The 16,550-nt window shown below is 53.9% G+C and overlaps 1 protein-coding gene across 1 annotated transcript in view; it reads left to right on the top strand.

Moving 5' to 3' along the window:
• AFAP1L2 (actin filament associated protein 1 like 2) overlaps positions 1 to 16,550 on the top strand; it is a 106,554-nt gene that overhangs the window by 88,074 nt on the left and 1,930 nt on the right. Inside the window, 15 exon segments of the mRNA XM_013983751.2 lie at positions 484 to 663; positions 1,421 to 1,510; positions 3,643 to 3,727; positions 4,332 to 4,436; positions 7,691 to 7,902; positions 9,719 to 9,864; positions 10,964 to 11,075; positions 13,717 to 13,819; positions 13,822 to 13,955; positions 14,037 to 14,079; positions 14,082 to 14,210; positions 14,507 to 14,551; positions 14,554 to 14,661; positions 16,001 to 16,194; positions 16,313 to 16,435. Of these exon segments, the coding sequence (XP_013839205.2) occupies positions 484 to 663; positions 1,421 to 1,510; positions 3,643 to 3,727; positions 4,332 to 4,436; positions 7,691 to 7,902; positions 9,719 to 9,864; positions 10,964 to 11,075; positions 13,717 to 13,819; positions 13,822 to 13,955; positions 14,037 to 14,079; positions 14,082 to 14,210; positions 14,507 to 14,551; positions 14,554 to 14,661; positions 16,001 to 16,194; positions 16,313 to 16,435 (1,809 nt within the window).

Below are 16,550 nucleotides of genomic sequence, written 5' to 3'. Positions count from 1 at the left end.
GCTAATACATACATCATCTCCTAACTGAGCGGATGGCAAACTTGGCCTTCATCCCGTATAGACTCTCTGCTGGAGAAGCTGAGCAAGAAACAGAAACACAGGGGCAGAGAACTGGGAAAAGTACCTTCCACCCTGGGGACGTGGGGGTTGCCCACAAAGGAGGCATCTTAGGAGCCAGTCAGTGCAGGCCTGCAGCGGGGTTGGAGCAGCTTGGATAAGCAGGGTCCTGGGGCATCTCTGACCAGTGGGGAGGAGGAGGCTCGAGGGAGAGGTTGACCAGCTGTCTGGTCACCGTGACGCTGAGAGCAAGTGTTGCCCCTGATTGAGGTTACAGTTCTGCACTTGCACTTGGGCCCAGCCTTTTGGTTTTGTTGGGCAGAGCCCAGCTCTTGTTGATTCCCCCCTTCGCCCTGCCCAGCGGCCTCTCCCCTGCAGAATTTGCCTCCTACCCTGGCCAAGCAGCATCTCGCCTCTCTTCTGCAGTGTTACAAATCCTCCAAGGACCACAGTCCCCAGCTGGACGTGAACTTGCTGGGCAGCAGCGTGGTGCACAAGGAGAAGCAGGTGCGGAAGAAGGAGCACAAGCTGAAGATCACGCCAATGAACGCAGATGTGATCGTGCTGGGCCTGCAGAGCAAGGACCAAGCTGAGCAGTGGCTCAGGGTGAGGGAGGGTCCTGGCCACTGGGAAAGCAGGCCCACTCCCCTCTGGGGCTCCCAGGGTCTCCTGCACTTCTGGCTCCTGAACCTTTTCCAAAAGGGATGGATGTGGTCAAGGGTAAAGGGCCTACGATCCTTCAAGTTCGCAGGGCTTCCTGTGTTCCAAGTGGTACCCCTCTGTCTTAGGGAAACGGATCACAGGGTCAGCCCTTAGGTCTGCCTCCTTCTCGTCACCTGAGCTTGGGCTCTAGTTGAAATCCATGTGCCTTCTGGCCACTAGGAGGCGTCATTACCATCACCACCAGTTAAAAGGCTCTACCCTGGAGGAGGTGGGGTGGACTGTGGCATCAAGTCTAGGAACCTCTGTGGGACCAAGGCAGCATGTGGGTGCTCCACGGTGACCCCCTACCTCCGAGGAACCACCTGGCACACACAAAGAACAGCCAGTCCCACCGAGGATGGGACAAGAGGGGGCTCACTGATCTGTGGGCTGGCTGCTCTGGCCCATTTGGGCTTTGCTGCAAACTCTGCCCTCCCATCCCCAGCCTGATGCCAGAACGCGTGGGGACCTGAGGGAGACAGGCCCTAAGGAACAACCCCCCACCCAGCTGGGGCCCCCAGGGGACTCTCAGGCCAAGGGTGGAGCAGGGGTGCTCTGCTCCTTTGAAATCCTGCATCCTCTCGCTCACCCCCACCTGCTCCCCCAACCTAGAGGGGCTCTGGCTTCCGCTTGGCTGTGAAGGGCCTTCCTCTTCCCTCAGGTCATCCAGGAGGTGAGCGGCCTGCCTTCCGAAGGAACATCCGAGGGAAACCAGTACAGCCCAGATGCCCAGCGCCTGAGCTGTCCAAAAGTAAGCCTCTCCCTGCCCGGAGGAGAGTTCACTTCCAGAAAAATTAAAGATGTAGGAGTTCCCTGGTGGCTGAGCAGGTTAAGGATCCGGAGCTGTCACTGCTGTGGCTCTGGTCACTGCTGTGACTTGGGTTTGATCCCTGGCCCTGGGAACTTCCGCAGGCTGTGTGCATGGAAAATAATAATAATAATAAAAAAATAAATTAATAAAATTACAGGTGTAAAATTGGGAGCTTTGCTTCTACAACACAGCCCAATAAATAAGAAGCATACAGTGCCTGGCTCAGGGTAGAAGCTTCAGCTTGGCAGGGAGACTGGTGGAGGCAAGGAAACCTACATATTTTCTTGCTTTGGGCCTGGGGACAGGGGCAGGGGGAAAACTTTATTAGGACAAAGTCACTTTGCCTGTGTCCTTGGGCAAGGACATGCATCTTTCAAGGCTCTTCCTTCCCACTTCATCCCCAGGAGAGCTTCACGACAACAGCACTAATCGTTGGGAGCTTCAGGGGTTGGGGGAACAGCCTAGGTGTTGACCCCAACCAAGTGGCCCTTGTGTTCAGCTGCATGGAGCTGTGGGGCTCCTGCTTTAAGGTCAAAGGCAGGGAAGTTAGGCTGGGTGCTGGCCGAGGGGGGTGCCATCACTGCAGCATCACATTCCACATCCCCAGGCATTTGCAGGCAGATGCCAAAAGCCTGGTGTGCACAGAGCCGAGGGTGCCTGTGTCTCATGTTGGGGTCCCCACCCCTGTTGGGGAGGAAGGCAGAGGGTGAGCAGAGAGGCCTTGAGCAGGGAGGGGGCCCTTTTCCAGGGAGGAAAACCCACAGCACTTCTAGATGTTTTGTTGTCTTAGTCATTCCTCGGACATTGACAAGAAAATAAAAATCAGGAATTCCTATTGTGGCTTAGCGGTAATGACTCCAGCTAGTACCCATGAGGATGCGGGCTCAGTCCCTGGCCTCACTCAGTGGGTTAAGGATCTGGCATTGCTGTGAGCTGAGGTGTAGATTGCAGATGCAGCTTCAGTCTGGCATGGCTGTGGCTGTGGTATAGGCTGGCAGCTATAGCACTGATTCATCCCCTAGCCTGGGAACCTCCATATGCCATGAATATGGCCCCTAAAGAACGAAAGAAAAAGAAAACAAACACAAGTCAAAGTAAACTTAGGGATTTCTTCATATGGGAGTGAGAAACAAGGGCTCTCCCAAAAGACCCAGAATGCTGATTCCCTGGCCAGAGGCAGGAGTCCTTGGTCCCTGGCAAAGGCTCTGTTGGTTGGGAGTCAGTCCCTTGCCTTAGTTTCCAGAGATCTGGAGTCATTGTTTCTGGAAGCTTGAAGGAAATATTCTTTGGGGGGAGGGGCACACCCATGGGACATGGAAGTTCCCAGACTAGGGGTCCAGTCAGAGCTGCAGCTGCTGGCCTACACCACAGCTCACAGCAACGCCAGATCTTTAACCCACGGAGCGAGGCCGGGGATCGAACCCACATCCTCATGGATGCTAGTCGGGTTCGCTTCCACTGAGCCACGAGTGCACCTCCTTGACTGCAATATTCTGAGTGTCTCATGTTCTTTTAACAGCAGCAGCCACTACACTCCTCCAGGGACTGTCTCTGATCCCCCAGCAGCCCTGGGAATACAGACAGGGATGTTATCCCTATTTTATACACAGGGTGGGGGGCAGGAAAGCCCTGCTTGGCAGGAGAATGCTCCAGCTGGCATTCGGATCCTGGTCTGACCCCGTGCCGACCAGCCAGCCCTTCTCCAAAGACCGCAAGTTGGTAGCACAGTCAATTCTCAAAAGATGTCCTCCAGCTCCTGGTATGGCCGGTTCCCCACCTGCCAGTTGGCTTCAGTTGGGGTGCTGATTCCAATGCGCCCTGGGGCCGGCTCCCTGCCCTCCCCACTGGCTATGGGGCGCTGTGACATCGCGTGGAGCAGTCATGTTGAGAACTGGTGGCCAGGATGTGCAGTAGCTGAAGAAGAGGAAGATGCTCCGGGGAACCTCAGAAGGGAGGGCAAAGGCAGGTCCTCCAGGGAAGCCTGGCCATGTCCCACCAGTGACCTGGACCCCAAGGTGACCCGAGAGTCATCCCCAGACACCATCACCCACTCGTTTCTCTCTCTTCCACAGCCAGATATCAACGAGAAGTACCTGTCCGCCTCGGAGTACGGAAGCTCCACAGATGGCCACCCTGAGGTCCCGGAGACCAAAGATGGTATCAGCGCTCTGGCTGTCAGCCGGGGGTGGGGTGGGGTGTACCCCAAGCTGTGAGGCTCAGCTCTCCGGCTCAACCCTAGTAGGTTTTAACAGCCAATTCCAATATGCCTCCGATTCCTGAACTGCTTAGACATAGGCAGCTGATAGACGCCAGAGAAAGGGAGAGGGGACCAAAGCAAAGTTAAGTTTCATGAACTGCTGGGGGTAGAACATTCTTTTTTCCCGTCTGCTAACCCGAGGTCAACTCTCTCTGAGCCAGTTCAGTCTGCAAAGCTTCTCCAGGGCTGACATGTTCTATGAGAGGTTGGTTGCCTCTCTTGAGGGCGTGAGTCTAGGGACACCCGACTCTGGCCTGTGCGTCCTGGTTTGGGGAGCAGACGTGTGTGTGTGTGTGTGTGTGTGTGTGTGCGCGCGCGCATGCGTGTACATGCGCATGTGTGCACGTGCTCACAGGGAGAGGCAGACTTGATGGGAATAGTTCTGCTATGACGTGTGTGTGTGTATAGACTTGATGGGAAGGGTTCTGCTATTTTTCCCGTCTCCATGAGGGCATGCCGGTAGGCTGTGTGCAAGGCTGATGGTATTTTCTCTCATCTCCACAGTCAAGAAAAAATGTTCTGCTGGCCTCAAGCTGAGCAACCTGATGAACCTGGGCAGGAAGAAATCTACCTCCCTGGAACCTCAGGAGAGGTCCCTCGAGACAGCCAGTAAGACCCCAGCCACCTCCTGGGCCAGAGGGCGGGCTCTCCCCGGGCTGCCGCAGGTCTCCAGGCGGGCAGCTCAGCCACCGGCAGGGGTTCTGGGTCTCGCTCTGACACCCCTCGGGTGGGTGGGCCCCCTGCCCACAGTTTCTGTTGATCTTCATTGCAGGCAGCTCTTTAGGCCTTACCCATCCCTCCTGCTGCAAGGCTGGCTCCTTTGTGGAGGTTGATGGGTAACTGATGGCTGTCCTCTGAAGGTCCTTAAAGTTATGCTCATTTGACCAGTATGTATGGAGCGTGGTAGGCACAGTGTCAGGGAAGGGGGACCAAGCAGACGGAGGCAGAGCCCTGAGAGCTTAAAACTCAAGAGAGGTGATGGCGGGAGTTCCTCTTGTGGCTCAGCGGGTTACGAACCCAACTGGTATCCATGAGGATGCAGGTTCAATCCCTGGCCTCCTTCGTGGGTTAAGGGTCCAGCGTTGCCGTGAGCTGTGGTGTAGGTCACAGACGCAGCTCGGATCTGGCACTGCTGTGGCTGTGATGGAGGCTGGCAGCTACAGCTCCGATTGGACCCCTAGTCTGGAAACTTCCATCTGCTGCAGGTGCGGTCCTAAAAAGCGAAAGAAAGGAAGGAAGAAAGGAGAGAGAGAGAAAAAAGAGGCGAAAAAAAAGAAAAAGAGAAGATGGCTTTTTATATTTATAACCACACACTATGCTGTCTTAGTAGCTACGGGAACTCAGGGACAGAAAGAACCTTTCTTACTCTGGGAACAGAGTAAGGACTGGCTTCCTGGACCTGAGCCTTGGAGGAAGGGCAGGAGCCAAAAGGGCTGGGAGGGCCCCCGGGGGCAGGAACAAGACTCTGAGAGGAGCACTGGTGACACCTGTTACGGGGACGACAGAAGCCTGTGTTCTAAGTACAGAGGGTGTGTGCAGGTGCTGGGGAGCCTTAGAGGGGGGCTCTGCTGCCCTTACTCAACCTTGAGGAAACCAAGGCCAGGGGAGAAAGACCTTTTCCAGACAATATCCTGGCTTCCAGCCGGAGGCTCACTGCTCTACGTCCCCCCAGGGCCTAAAGGCCACTGCTGACCGTCTCTGGGCCTGTCCCTCCTCCTCCTGGAACCCATATCCCAGCCCTGGCTCTCCTCCTGAGTCCCAGTTCAGCTCCATGCTTTGTGGCTGCAGCCTGGGCTCAGATGGAACAGGAAGACGGCAGATGTGGCCTTCACTGCGAGCCTCCTGCTTCTGCCCCTGCAGCCTCGAGGCATGATGCTGGTCCCAGTGAGTCACTTTGGGAGATGCGGCTGGCTTAGGCTGGAAGTTACTCAGTGGTGAAGCATCCTGTCCTCTGTGGCTGGGGACAGGGCCAGAGAGAACGCAGATGCCCTTCTTCCTGGGACTCGGCGTCTGGGCTCCCTGCTTCTGCACCCAGAGTTCTGTTTGGCCTAGAGAATGCTGGCTGGCGAGTGGGGCACCTGCCTGAATGAACCAGGATTCCAGGTTCTGGGCTTACATACTTCTGTTTATTTTTTTTTTTTCTTTCTGCCATTTCTCGGGCCACTTCTGCAGCATATGGAGGTTCCCAGGCTAGGGGTCCATTCGGAGCTGTAGCCACTGGCCTACACCAGAGCCACAGCAACGTGGGATCGGAGCCGTGTCTGCAACCTACACCACAGCTCACGGCAACGCCGGATCCTTAACCCACTGAGTGAGGCCAGGGATCAAACCCACAACCTCATGGTTCCTAGTCAGATTCGTCAATACTGAGCCACGACGGGAACTCCCCATCTTACTATTGTGATGTGACAGTCACATGGCTCTGAGAAATTCCTGGTCTCCACTGTGTGTCTCGCAGTGGGCTGGGTGCCAAGGTGGCCATCCACCTTGACGCTGCTGCCTGGGCCCAGTTCATCCCAGCTAAGGTGAGAGCAGCTGCTGATCCCTAAGGATGGAGAAGGCATAACCTCTTTGTCAGCCTGTGCCTCTGGGAAGGTGAGCAGCGCAGAGAGCTGTCGGCCCCCTGCAGAGGGGCTGAAAGACCCTTCATCTTTGTAGCACCTGGGACAAGGCTGTGCCTGGCACATGATGTGAGCTCCATAACATCATGGGGGAGGGAAAGGCTTATCGTCTGAACCCAACACATGCAACCATTTAAAAACAAGAAAGGATGGCGTGAGGGGTGCCCCCACCGGCACTGGCAGAGAAAGAAGCAGTCCCTGGTGGAAAGACCACAGGGCACAGATCTGGGCACTGGAGACGAATGTGCCCAGTTCCTGGCCTTGACAGGCTCTGTGTCTGCTTGGGAGGCTTACTTGGGAGCAGAGTGTCACTGTTTGAGGACTCAAGGGTTCTGAAGGCAGTAGAGCTGGGAGGGCCAAGGCCGGCCACCTCTGGGAGGAGGAGGAGGAGCTGGCTGAGGGGAGGAGGACTTTGCAGGCTGAGATTGAGTGGCCCAGGGATGGCAAGGTTGTCAGAGCAGCTGAGGAAACTGAGTCTGCAGAGGTGGGGGGGTTGCACCTGCAGCTAGGACATGTGGCTGGGGCGAGCTTCCTGTGCGGGGCCTGAGCCGCCGGCAGAGGCAGGGAGGAGGACAGGCCTTCGAGCCTGGAGATGAGGCAGGGAGGCAGGGGGTGTGTGTGAAGGAGTCTCCACTTGCACATGCATGCACGCCAACACACACAGCGCGCACACACAAACACACACACGGCCTCCTCTAGTCTAAGACCCAACTCACTTGCTTCTGGACACTTTCCAAAAACCAGTAGTGCTGTGCTGCCCACCTTCAAAAGGTTTAAGCTGCTAATGCAAAGGAGGGAGAAAGTCCGATTCACAGCCTCCGCAAGGTTGGAACTATTCTCGGGCAAAGCCTGGCAAGTCTTTTTTTTTTTTTTTTTTTTTTTTTATCTTTTTGCCATTTCTTGGGCTGCTTCCGCAGCATGTGGAGTTCCCAGGCTAGGGGTCGAATCGGAGCTGTAGCCGCCAGCCTACACCAGAGCCACAGCAACTCGGGATCTGAGCCACATCTGTAACCTACACCACAGATCATGGCAACACCGGATCCCTAACCCACTGAGCAAGGCCAGGGATGGAACCCGCGACCTCATGGTTCCTAGTCGGATTCGTTAACCACTGCGCCACGACGGGAACTCCAAGCCTGGCAAGTCTTAGAACTGAGATTCTGGAGGAGCCTCTCAGGGGGCTGGAGGCATCCCTGGCCGCCCCCCGCCACCCAGCGCCCTCAGCTGCATCCCTCCCCGCAGGTTACCTGAACGTGCTGGTGAACAGCCAGTGGAAGTCGCGCTGGTGCTCCGTCAGGGACAGTCACCTGTACTTCTACCAGGACCGGAACCGGAGCAAGGCGGCCCAGCAGCCCCTCAGCCTGGTGGGCTGTGAGGTGGTCCCAGACCCGAGCCCGGACCACCTCTACTCCTTCCGCATCCTCCACAACGGCGAGGAGCTGGCCAAGCTCGAGGTAGTGCTGGCCCGTGGGGGAGGGGCAGGGCCCAGGGGCAAGGTCACGGCCCTTGCCGCAGGTCCTGAGGACCACAGCCCCACAACGGGAGAGTCCACCCAGCGGCTTTATTTGTACTTCCTTTGCCTGAGATTGTTTGCATTTAAAAAAAAAAAAAATTCCATTCCCTTTCTGACCTCAGGGTGGTGGAGTTATAGGACCGGGACAATGAGCTATTTCCTGCACTTAGGGCAAGAGGAGTATTTATAACTCCCTGAGCTGCTGGAAAAACTTTCTGGGGATTCAAAGCGGGTTTGTGATTTTGTTTGTGTATCACCAGATGGGGCCCAGTACATTAAAATGCCAACCAGTAAGGGCTTATCTTGGGGGAGAATAGGGTTGGTGATACAATGACAGTAATCCCACTCCCCACCCTGCTTGATGTTATGTTCCATTTATAAAAATAAGAGGTGACATAATACCTTGCAATGAGCTGGGCAGTCCCCAGCAGAAGGCTTTACAGGCGTTTAAGAACACACCCCAGTCCACTCCTGTGCACCTAGCCCTGTATCCCGGGGTCTTCCTCCAGATTTTGCGCCAATGCTGCCCTCTGGTGGCTAAAAGATCCACATCCCTCTTCATCCATCCATCCTATTGACAGATACCTACTCAGTACAATAATATGGTGAAGAAGTGGAACTTACATTCCTAGTACAAGAGTGAGATGTTGCCCATCGATTACTTAAGGCCAGTTGCCAGAGAGCAGTGGGGCAGGTGCTGTGATATGTATGGAAGTCCACGTGCTGGGCAGGTGGGAGCTAAGTAGGGAGAGCTTGTGTGGGGCAGGGGAGGTGGGGAGGAAAGCAAGGTTGATCCTAAGAGGGGAGAGAGACCCTGAAGGGGTTCAAGGGAAGGTGGCCTGTTCAGATTTGGCTTCCCAGACACTTCTTCCAGCTGCCGGGGGCGGGGGGGGGGTAGGAAGGGATAAAATGAGAAGCTGTTACCATTGCCCAGGGCAGGGATGGTTGCAGCAGGAACTACAGGCCGTCCAAGGAAAAGCTGTGTTGAGAAATCCACTTGAAAATGAGTAGGAAAAGGAAAGCAATTAATGTCGAAATCCGCTTTCAGCTACCCCCTCCAATCACGAAAACAGGGCAAAGGGGTGGCAGAGCTGTACTGAGCAATGCCAGCCAGTAGCTGTTTTTCCTCATGAAAGGAAACCCGTAATATTCATAGAATTTCCAGGGCTTTCTCATTATCAAGCCAAGAATCAATCTTGGCATTTAAATAGAACTACCCAGCAGGTATGCTTGATGAGAATGCTGTATTGTCTCCTGGGAAAATATAGGCACCAACGTCACGGGGATTTAGTTCCTGATTTGTCCGAACGATTTGACCTGGTGTCAGGTGTATACTGAAACCGTAAACAAAAATAAATTCGCGTTTTGATATTTCTTAGCAGGGATCCGGTAGTATTACATGCATGAATTAGAGCTGTTGAAATTGAAATGTGATCATTCACAAAAGAGAGGTGTCACCCAAAATACACCGTTACCAGGCCTCTCCGGGATCATTAGCCTTCTGGAAATAGATGTATATTAGCATCACGTGTGATACTTGGCACAAATGTCCACAGCATCATTGAGGTGACTCTAGGGTGTCACTAGTAGCAGGAAATACTATTTCGGGTCCCCGGAGGATGGGACGTGCTTGTGAAAATGAGGAGCTTGGCCCAGGGCCACACAGTCAGAGGCCTTGCGTAGGGTGGGGGTGGGGAGAGGCTGGGCCCCAGGCTGCACGGTCAGCCCCGCTTATGTCCTTCTCGGCCTCCTCCCAGGCCAAGACTTCCGAGGAAATGGGCCACTGGCTAGGCCTCCTGCTCTCGGAGTCAGGTTCCAAGACAGACCCGGAAGAATTTACCTACGACTATGTGGATGCCGATAGGGTTTCCTGTATTGTAAGCGCTGCCAAAACCTCTCTGCTGTGAGTATTCAGGGACCTCCCGCTTTGCACCCTCCCACGCCCAGCCTTGCTTCCAGACCCAGGCCCAGAAGGGGCCCTGGTGGGCAGCTGAGCAGCGTGGCAGCTGGGAGGGCCATCAGTGTCGAAACCGACGTGCCACGAAGTCATCTTATGTATGCTGGGGCTGTGCCAGCCACCTGGCTTGGGGGACTTGTCTAGATAAAAGAGCTGGTTAACCTGTTCTGTGTAGCAAAAAGATCAGGGCCAGGGAGCAGCCCTCAGGCGGGCCCCGCAGGAGCTGAGCCAGGCGTCTGGCCCGGGGACAGCCACAGCGTCCAGCTCTGGTTAGACACTCTCAGCTCCTTAAGGCAGAGCCGGCGCCTTTGCTGGCTTCCGCTTTCCTTCTGCTGAGGCAGCATTTGCCCATGGAGCCCTCGCTGGGTCCCAGCACACCCTAGAAGAAGCAGGGCAGAGGTGGCACTTCTGCTTCTTGGATCAGCAAACTAACTCCGGGAGAAGTGGTCCTAGGGCAGGGCGGGGAGGGGTGAGCAGATGTGGCAGCCAGCCGAGCCACTGGAACAGAATCTGCTCTCTGAGGTACAAAATGCGGAAAGTGCCATCTGGCCAGTGAGGCCCCAAGCATGCCGTGTGCTGCGCAGATGAAATGAGAGAGGATTTTGTTGTTGGAAGGAGATCCTGAAAGGGAGAAATAGGGGTGAGAAGACAGCAAAGGAGCCTAAGAGGAGGAGGGAGGGTAGGGACGCCTGCTTTCCTGGAAGAGAAATTTGGAACGGGAATTCTAATAAGAAGGCCCTGGGGAGAGAGAGAGGAGATAACCCTAAGCAAACGGATTCGTGGAGCTCCCTTGTGGCTCAGTGGGTTAAGGATCCAGCATGGTCACTGCAGTGGCTAAGGTCACTGCTATTGCATGGGTTTGATCCCTGGCCCAGCCAAGGGCATGACCAAAAAATTTTAAAAAGTAGAAAAAAAAATTCATTTTAAAATGAGGTCAGTGCTGGTCCCCAGGTCTCCTGCACAGTCCACGGATTTCGCCATAGCTCTCACTGCTATGAATGCTTTGAGGCTGGTGGCATTTACCCTCTCTTGCCGTGTCTTCCAGACTGATGCAGAGAAAGTTCTCGGAGCCGAACACTTACATCGACGGCCTGCCCAGCCAGGATTGCCAGGAGCTGCTGTATGATGATGTGGAGATGTCGGAGCTGACGGCCTCGGTAAGGATGCCGCCGGCAGCCGCCTGGGGCTGCCCCTCCTCTTCCTGCCAAGCCTCAGTGCCTTTGTGTCTCAGTGCCAGAGACCATTAGATGGTCCCCAAGAGGGATGGGCTCCAAGTCACCCGCAGGGCCATCAGTGTTGAAACCAAGGTGCCACAAAGTCCTCTTATGTATGCTGGGGCTGCGCCAGCTGCCTGGCTTGGGGACTTGTCTAGATGAAAGAGCTGGTTAACCACTCTGGTCAGTTCACAGGTAGAGGGTGTGGTATTGGGAGTGGTGATATCGTTAGCTCTTTTTATTTTATTTTGTTTTATTTTATTTTTGCTTTCTAGGGCTGCAGCTGCAGCATTTGGAAATTCTCAGGCTAGGGGTCGAATTGGAGCTACAGCTGCTGTCTATACCACAGCCACAGCAACGCCAGATCCTTGACCCACTGAGTGAGGCCAGGGATCGAACCTGCATCCTCATGGATCCTAGCCGGGTTTGTTAACCACTGAGCCACAAAGGGAACTCCAGCCCTTTTTTTTTTTTTAATTGAGGTATAGTTGATTTGCAATATTATATTAGCTTCAGGTATACATCATAGTATGTATGATTATAAATTATATGCCATTAAAAGTTATAACAAAATAATGGTTCTAATCCCCTGTGCTACACAATATTTCCTCATGGTTTATCTGTTTTATCCATAGTAGTTTGCATCTCTTAATCCCACACCTCTATCTTGTCCTTCCTCCCTTCCCTCTCTTTAGTGATCAACAGTAGTTTGTTGTCTTTTTCTGTGAGTCTGTTTTTTTTTTTTTTTTTTTTTTTTTTTGTCTTTTTGCCTTTTCTAGGGCCGCACCCACGGCATATGGAGGTTCCCAGGCTAGGGGTCGAATTGGAGCTGTAGCTGCCCGCCTTCACCAGAGCCACAGCAACGGGGATCCAAGCCGCGTCTGCAACCTATACCACAGCTCACGGCAACGCCGGATTGTTAACCCACTGAGCAAGGGCAGGGACTGAACCCGCAACCTCATGGTTCCCAGTTGGATTCGTTAACCACTGCGCCACGAAGGGAACGCCTGTGAGTCTGTTTTGCTCTATGCATTTGATTGTATTAGTTTTTAGATTTCATATAAAAGTGATAACATACAGCATCTGTCTTTTCATGGCGGACTCATTTCACTAAGCATTATATTCTCTAGGTCCATGCACATTGCTGCAAGTGGCTGAATTTTTAGTTTTTAACGGTTAAGTAATATTCCCTTGTGTATGTATATATGTGTATATACATACCTACATCTTCTTTTCCATTCACCTGCTGATGGGCACTAGAACTGCTTTCATATCTTGGCTATTGTAAGTAGTGTTGCCATGAAGACCGAGGTGCATGTCTCTTTTCCCATTCGTGTTTTTGCTTGTCCCGGATATATTATATATACCAAGGAGTAGAATTGCTGGATCCTATTAGTTCTATTTTAGTGTTTGGAGGAACCTCTGTGCTGTTTTCCACAGTGGCTGCACCAGTTTACCTTCTCACCGACAGTGTACTAGGATTCTTTTCTCCATATTTGTTATTTGTAGGCTCTTTGAAGACAGCCATTCTGACAGGTGTGAGGTGCTGTCTCATTGTGGTTTTGATTTGCATTTCTCTCATAGTTAGCATCTTTTCATGTGCCTATGAGCTCACCATATGTCTTCTTTGGAAAAGTGTCTATTCAGGTCTTCTGCCTGTTTTTTGCTTGTTCGTCTTATGGTAAGCTTATTTATTTTTGGCCTCGCCCGCAGCATGTGGAAGTTCCCGGGCCAGGGATCAAACCTGTACCACAGGCAGTGACCCAGAGCCACTGCAATGACAATGCTGGATCCTTAGCCTGCTGTGTCACAAGAGAACTCCAATTTTTTTTTTAATATGGAATCATGAGCTATTAATATATTTTCGACATCAGCCCCGTCAGTCATATTATTTTGCAAATATTTTCTCCTATTCTATAGGTTGTCTTTTTGTTTTGTTGATGACTTCCTTTGCTGTACCAAAGCTTTTACAGGAGCTTTTGTAATTAGGTCTCATTTGTTTATTCTTGCTTTTATTTCTTTGGCCTTAGGAAACAGATCCAAAAAAGTACTGATAGGATTTATGTCAGAGGGTGTTCTGCCTATGTTCTGGTCTAGGAGTTTTATGGATTCAGGTCTTACACTGAGGTCTTTAATCCATTTCGAGTTTATTTTTGTGCATGGTGTGAGGAGGTGTTCCCATCTCATTCTCTTACCTGTAGCTGTCAGAGCCCATGAGCCTCTGAGGCTCAGATTGGAATAATCACCCTGACAACAGGTTCCACTAAGCGGGCTTGAGCCTCTGTGCTGTGCCAAGGGCTTCTCTTTCATCCCGCCACTTTACAGGGAGGTGCTACTGTCTCTTCTCTAGAGGAGGAAAGAAGGGTCAGGAAAATGAGGTCCTTACTCCTGGGCCTGCCACCTCTACAGCAGCAAACCCAGGACTCAAACCCCAGCCTTCTAATCCAGCTCAGTATGAGGCTCCCCCAGGAAGGAGGTCCTGTGAACTCCATGGGCCGGGACGGAGGTTGGCAGCAGGGCTGGTGCCCCCTGCAGCCCCCCGGGATCAGAGGCAGTGAGAGCCACCTGACTCTTTCCTGTGCAGGTGGAACCCCCCGAGGAAGCCGCCCCTGCGACAGATGCTCCGAGCGAGTCCGACCCCGACCGAGTATACCTGGACCTCACGCCCGTCAAGTCCTTCCTGCACGGCACAGCGGGGCGCAGGCCCGGGCCCCCTCCCCGACGCCGCCCCAGCAGGACCTTCCGGTGGAGGCCCTCCCTGCAGACCCAGACCCCACCCCTGATGAGCCCCTTGCAAAGTCTCCAGAGAACCCTGAGTTGCAGGTACAGGCTGCCCCCAGCAGGTGAGCCGGCTCCCTGTGCCGGGCCCTGGGCCAGCTGAGTCGTGCTTGCTTTCTCCCAAAGCAGGTGCAGCAGGAGAGTCTGGAACCTGAGGAGCCTTCCCCTAGGCCACAGCCGTCAAAATCCAGACTGACCAGCAGAAAATCTCCATCCCACCAAGCTGCCCGGATGCTGTGGCCAATGCCCCAGCCGGGGCCAGCCCGCCTGTGAAGGACAAGTTGAAGGCAGCCAATGCAGGTGCCTATGCTAGATAAGAGCTGAATGTTGGCTTAGAGAAGTTAGCCTGCTTCCCTCCCTTTCAGATGAGGAAACAGAGGCTCAGAGAGGTGAAGGGACTTGCCTGAGGTCACACAGCAGAGAAAGGGTGGACCAAGTTGCCTCCTCTCTCCCTGCCAGGCAAGCCTGGTGTCCAACTCTAATCTGCCACCGAAGGCCTGGGTTCCACCTGAGCCTGTGGGGTGGGCTGGGACAGCTCGCATGGGCCAGTCTGGCTGACCCGGGGGTCCCCCCTCGCCGCCTCTCTGGCTCTGTAGAGATCAAGCTTGGCAAGAACAGGACAGAAGCCGAGGTGAAACGGTACACGAGGAGAAGGAGAGGCTCGAGAAGAAGAAGGAAGAAATCCGGGGACACCTGGCTCAGCTCCGAAAGGAGAAACGGGAGCTGAAGGAGACCCTGTTAAAGTGTACAGGTAACGGGGTCCCCAGGCGAGGGACCTGGGCTCTCAGCGGGGGGGGGGCAGAATCCAGATCAGCACACCTGGTCCGCAGCCCTGTCAGCCTTTGGCACAGGTGGATGCTCCCTGGTGCTGTCCTGCCCCAGGACGTGCTGGAAAAGCTGATTCAAGGAGGAACTCTTAAATTAAATCTATGTGTTTAGATCTTAAATGTTTGATTCTCACTTAAACAAACACGTATTTCTTGGCCCGTCTTCGCCTTTTCCTGCGCTCTGGGTCAGCGCTCACGCATTAACCACCCCTTTAATGCCTCCTTCTTAATCTCCCATCGTTTCTTTACACGTGTCTTAAGCTTTATTCATTTTAAAGAAATTCGAATCCTTGTAGATTATTTTCCACATCAGCCTCATATCATTTGTCAGCTGTTTCCCAGCAGCTTGACCTTTCAGCTGCATTTGACTTAGTTTTTAGAGAGTGACTCTGTGCTCATTTAATATTTAAATTGCCATCTCGCACCTACAAGTATAAACAGTTTGGGGGCCTGGGAAGCTTCTAACTTGACTGGTGGACAAAGGTCATGGGGGCACAAATTACATTAATATTATATCTTTATTGAGAGATAATCCACAGACTGTATGATGACCCATTTCCAGGGTACAACTCGATGGTTTTCAGTATATTCCGAGTTGTGCAGCTGTCCCCATGGTCAATTCTGGAACATTTTCATCACCCATACCTATTTCCCCTCAATCCTCCTATCCCCAGGCAACCACAGATCTTTCTGTTGTTATAAATGTGTGCCCACTGGTTTTGGGGGTTCGGCAGTCTTGGCTGCTAGTGCCCAGAGGCCAGGAGACAATCACTGGGTTTCCTTTCCATCCAGCCAGGACCAGAGGGCAGGACTGAGACCCACTGCTGTGTTAGGCCCTAGGAAGCACCATGTGCCAGAAGGATTGGGGCAATTGTGTGGGGCAGGTTGAAACAGCCCAGCCTTTCTCCAAGGGTCATCCGTAAAGCTCCTCTCTCCCTTTGGGGTCATTGTCACAAGAGCAGATATCAAAACAATCTCTAAGTCTCTAAGAGCCTCTGGGACTCAGGCCCTCTCGTGAAGGCTGAGCTCTTCCTCCGGGACCTTTGTGAGCGCTGACGCAGGCTCTGGGCTCCGGGGCTGCCCATCTGCTGATGCAGGACCTGGGCTTGGAGGCTGCCCACCCCACAGAGTGTGTGGGACCCAGAGCTGTGGTCCACGGCCACCCAGGGTCCTGTTTCAGCAGCGGTGGGTGCAAATCCTGCCTCCTCCCGGCGGGGCTTCTGGCCGAGGCCGTTCCTGCAGCCGGCTTCATTCTCTCTGCAGACAAGGAGGCAGTGGCCAGCCTAGAGCAGAAGCTGAAGGAGATGGATGAGGAGTGCAGGGTGGAGGAGCGCAGGCGCGTGGACCTGGAGCTCAGCATCGTGGAGGTGAAGGATAACCTGAAGAAGGCCGAGGCCGGGCCCGTGACGCTGGGCACCACCGTGGACACCACCCACCTGGAGAATGCCAGTCCCCGTGTGAGTCAGGGAGCCCCGTTCCTTGGTGCTGCGGGCCAGGCCTGCTGGATCGGACTCAGGGGACTGGGTCACACCTCCCTCCCCTTAACTCAGTCCTCGCTCTCTCCTGTCGCCATAGCCCAAAGCTGCCACCCCAACTCTGGCCCCGGACTGTACCCCAGTCAATGCTGCCACTGCGCTCAAGAACAGACCTCTGTCGGTCATGGTCACGGGCAAAGGCACCGTCCTCCAGAAAGCCAAGGTAAGGGGTCGCTCCTGGCCTCTGTCGGGCTCATGGGTGGACAGCAGCACTGTCACTGTGGTGGGGGCCTCCTTCTGACCCGGGTGGCCCTTTTCTGCTCCGAGTGAGGGCTCTG

This window comes from Sus scrofa, chromosome 14 (genome assembly GCF_000003025.6).
Source record: "Sus scrofa isolate TJ Tabasco breed Duroc chromosome 14, Sscrofa11.1, whole genome shotgun sequence".
NCBI lineage: Eukaryota > Metazoa > Chordata > Mammalia > Artiodactyla > Suidae > Sus > Sus scrofa.
This window is presented reverse-complemented; position numbering and strand designations above follow the sequence as displayed.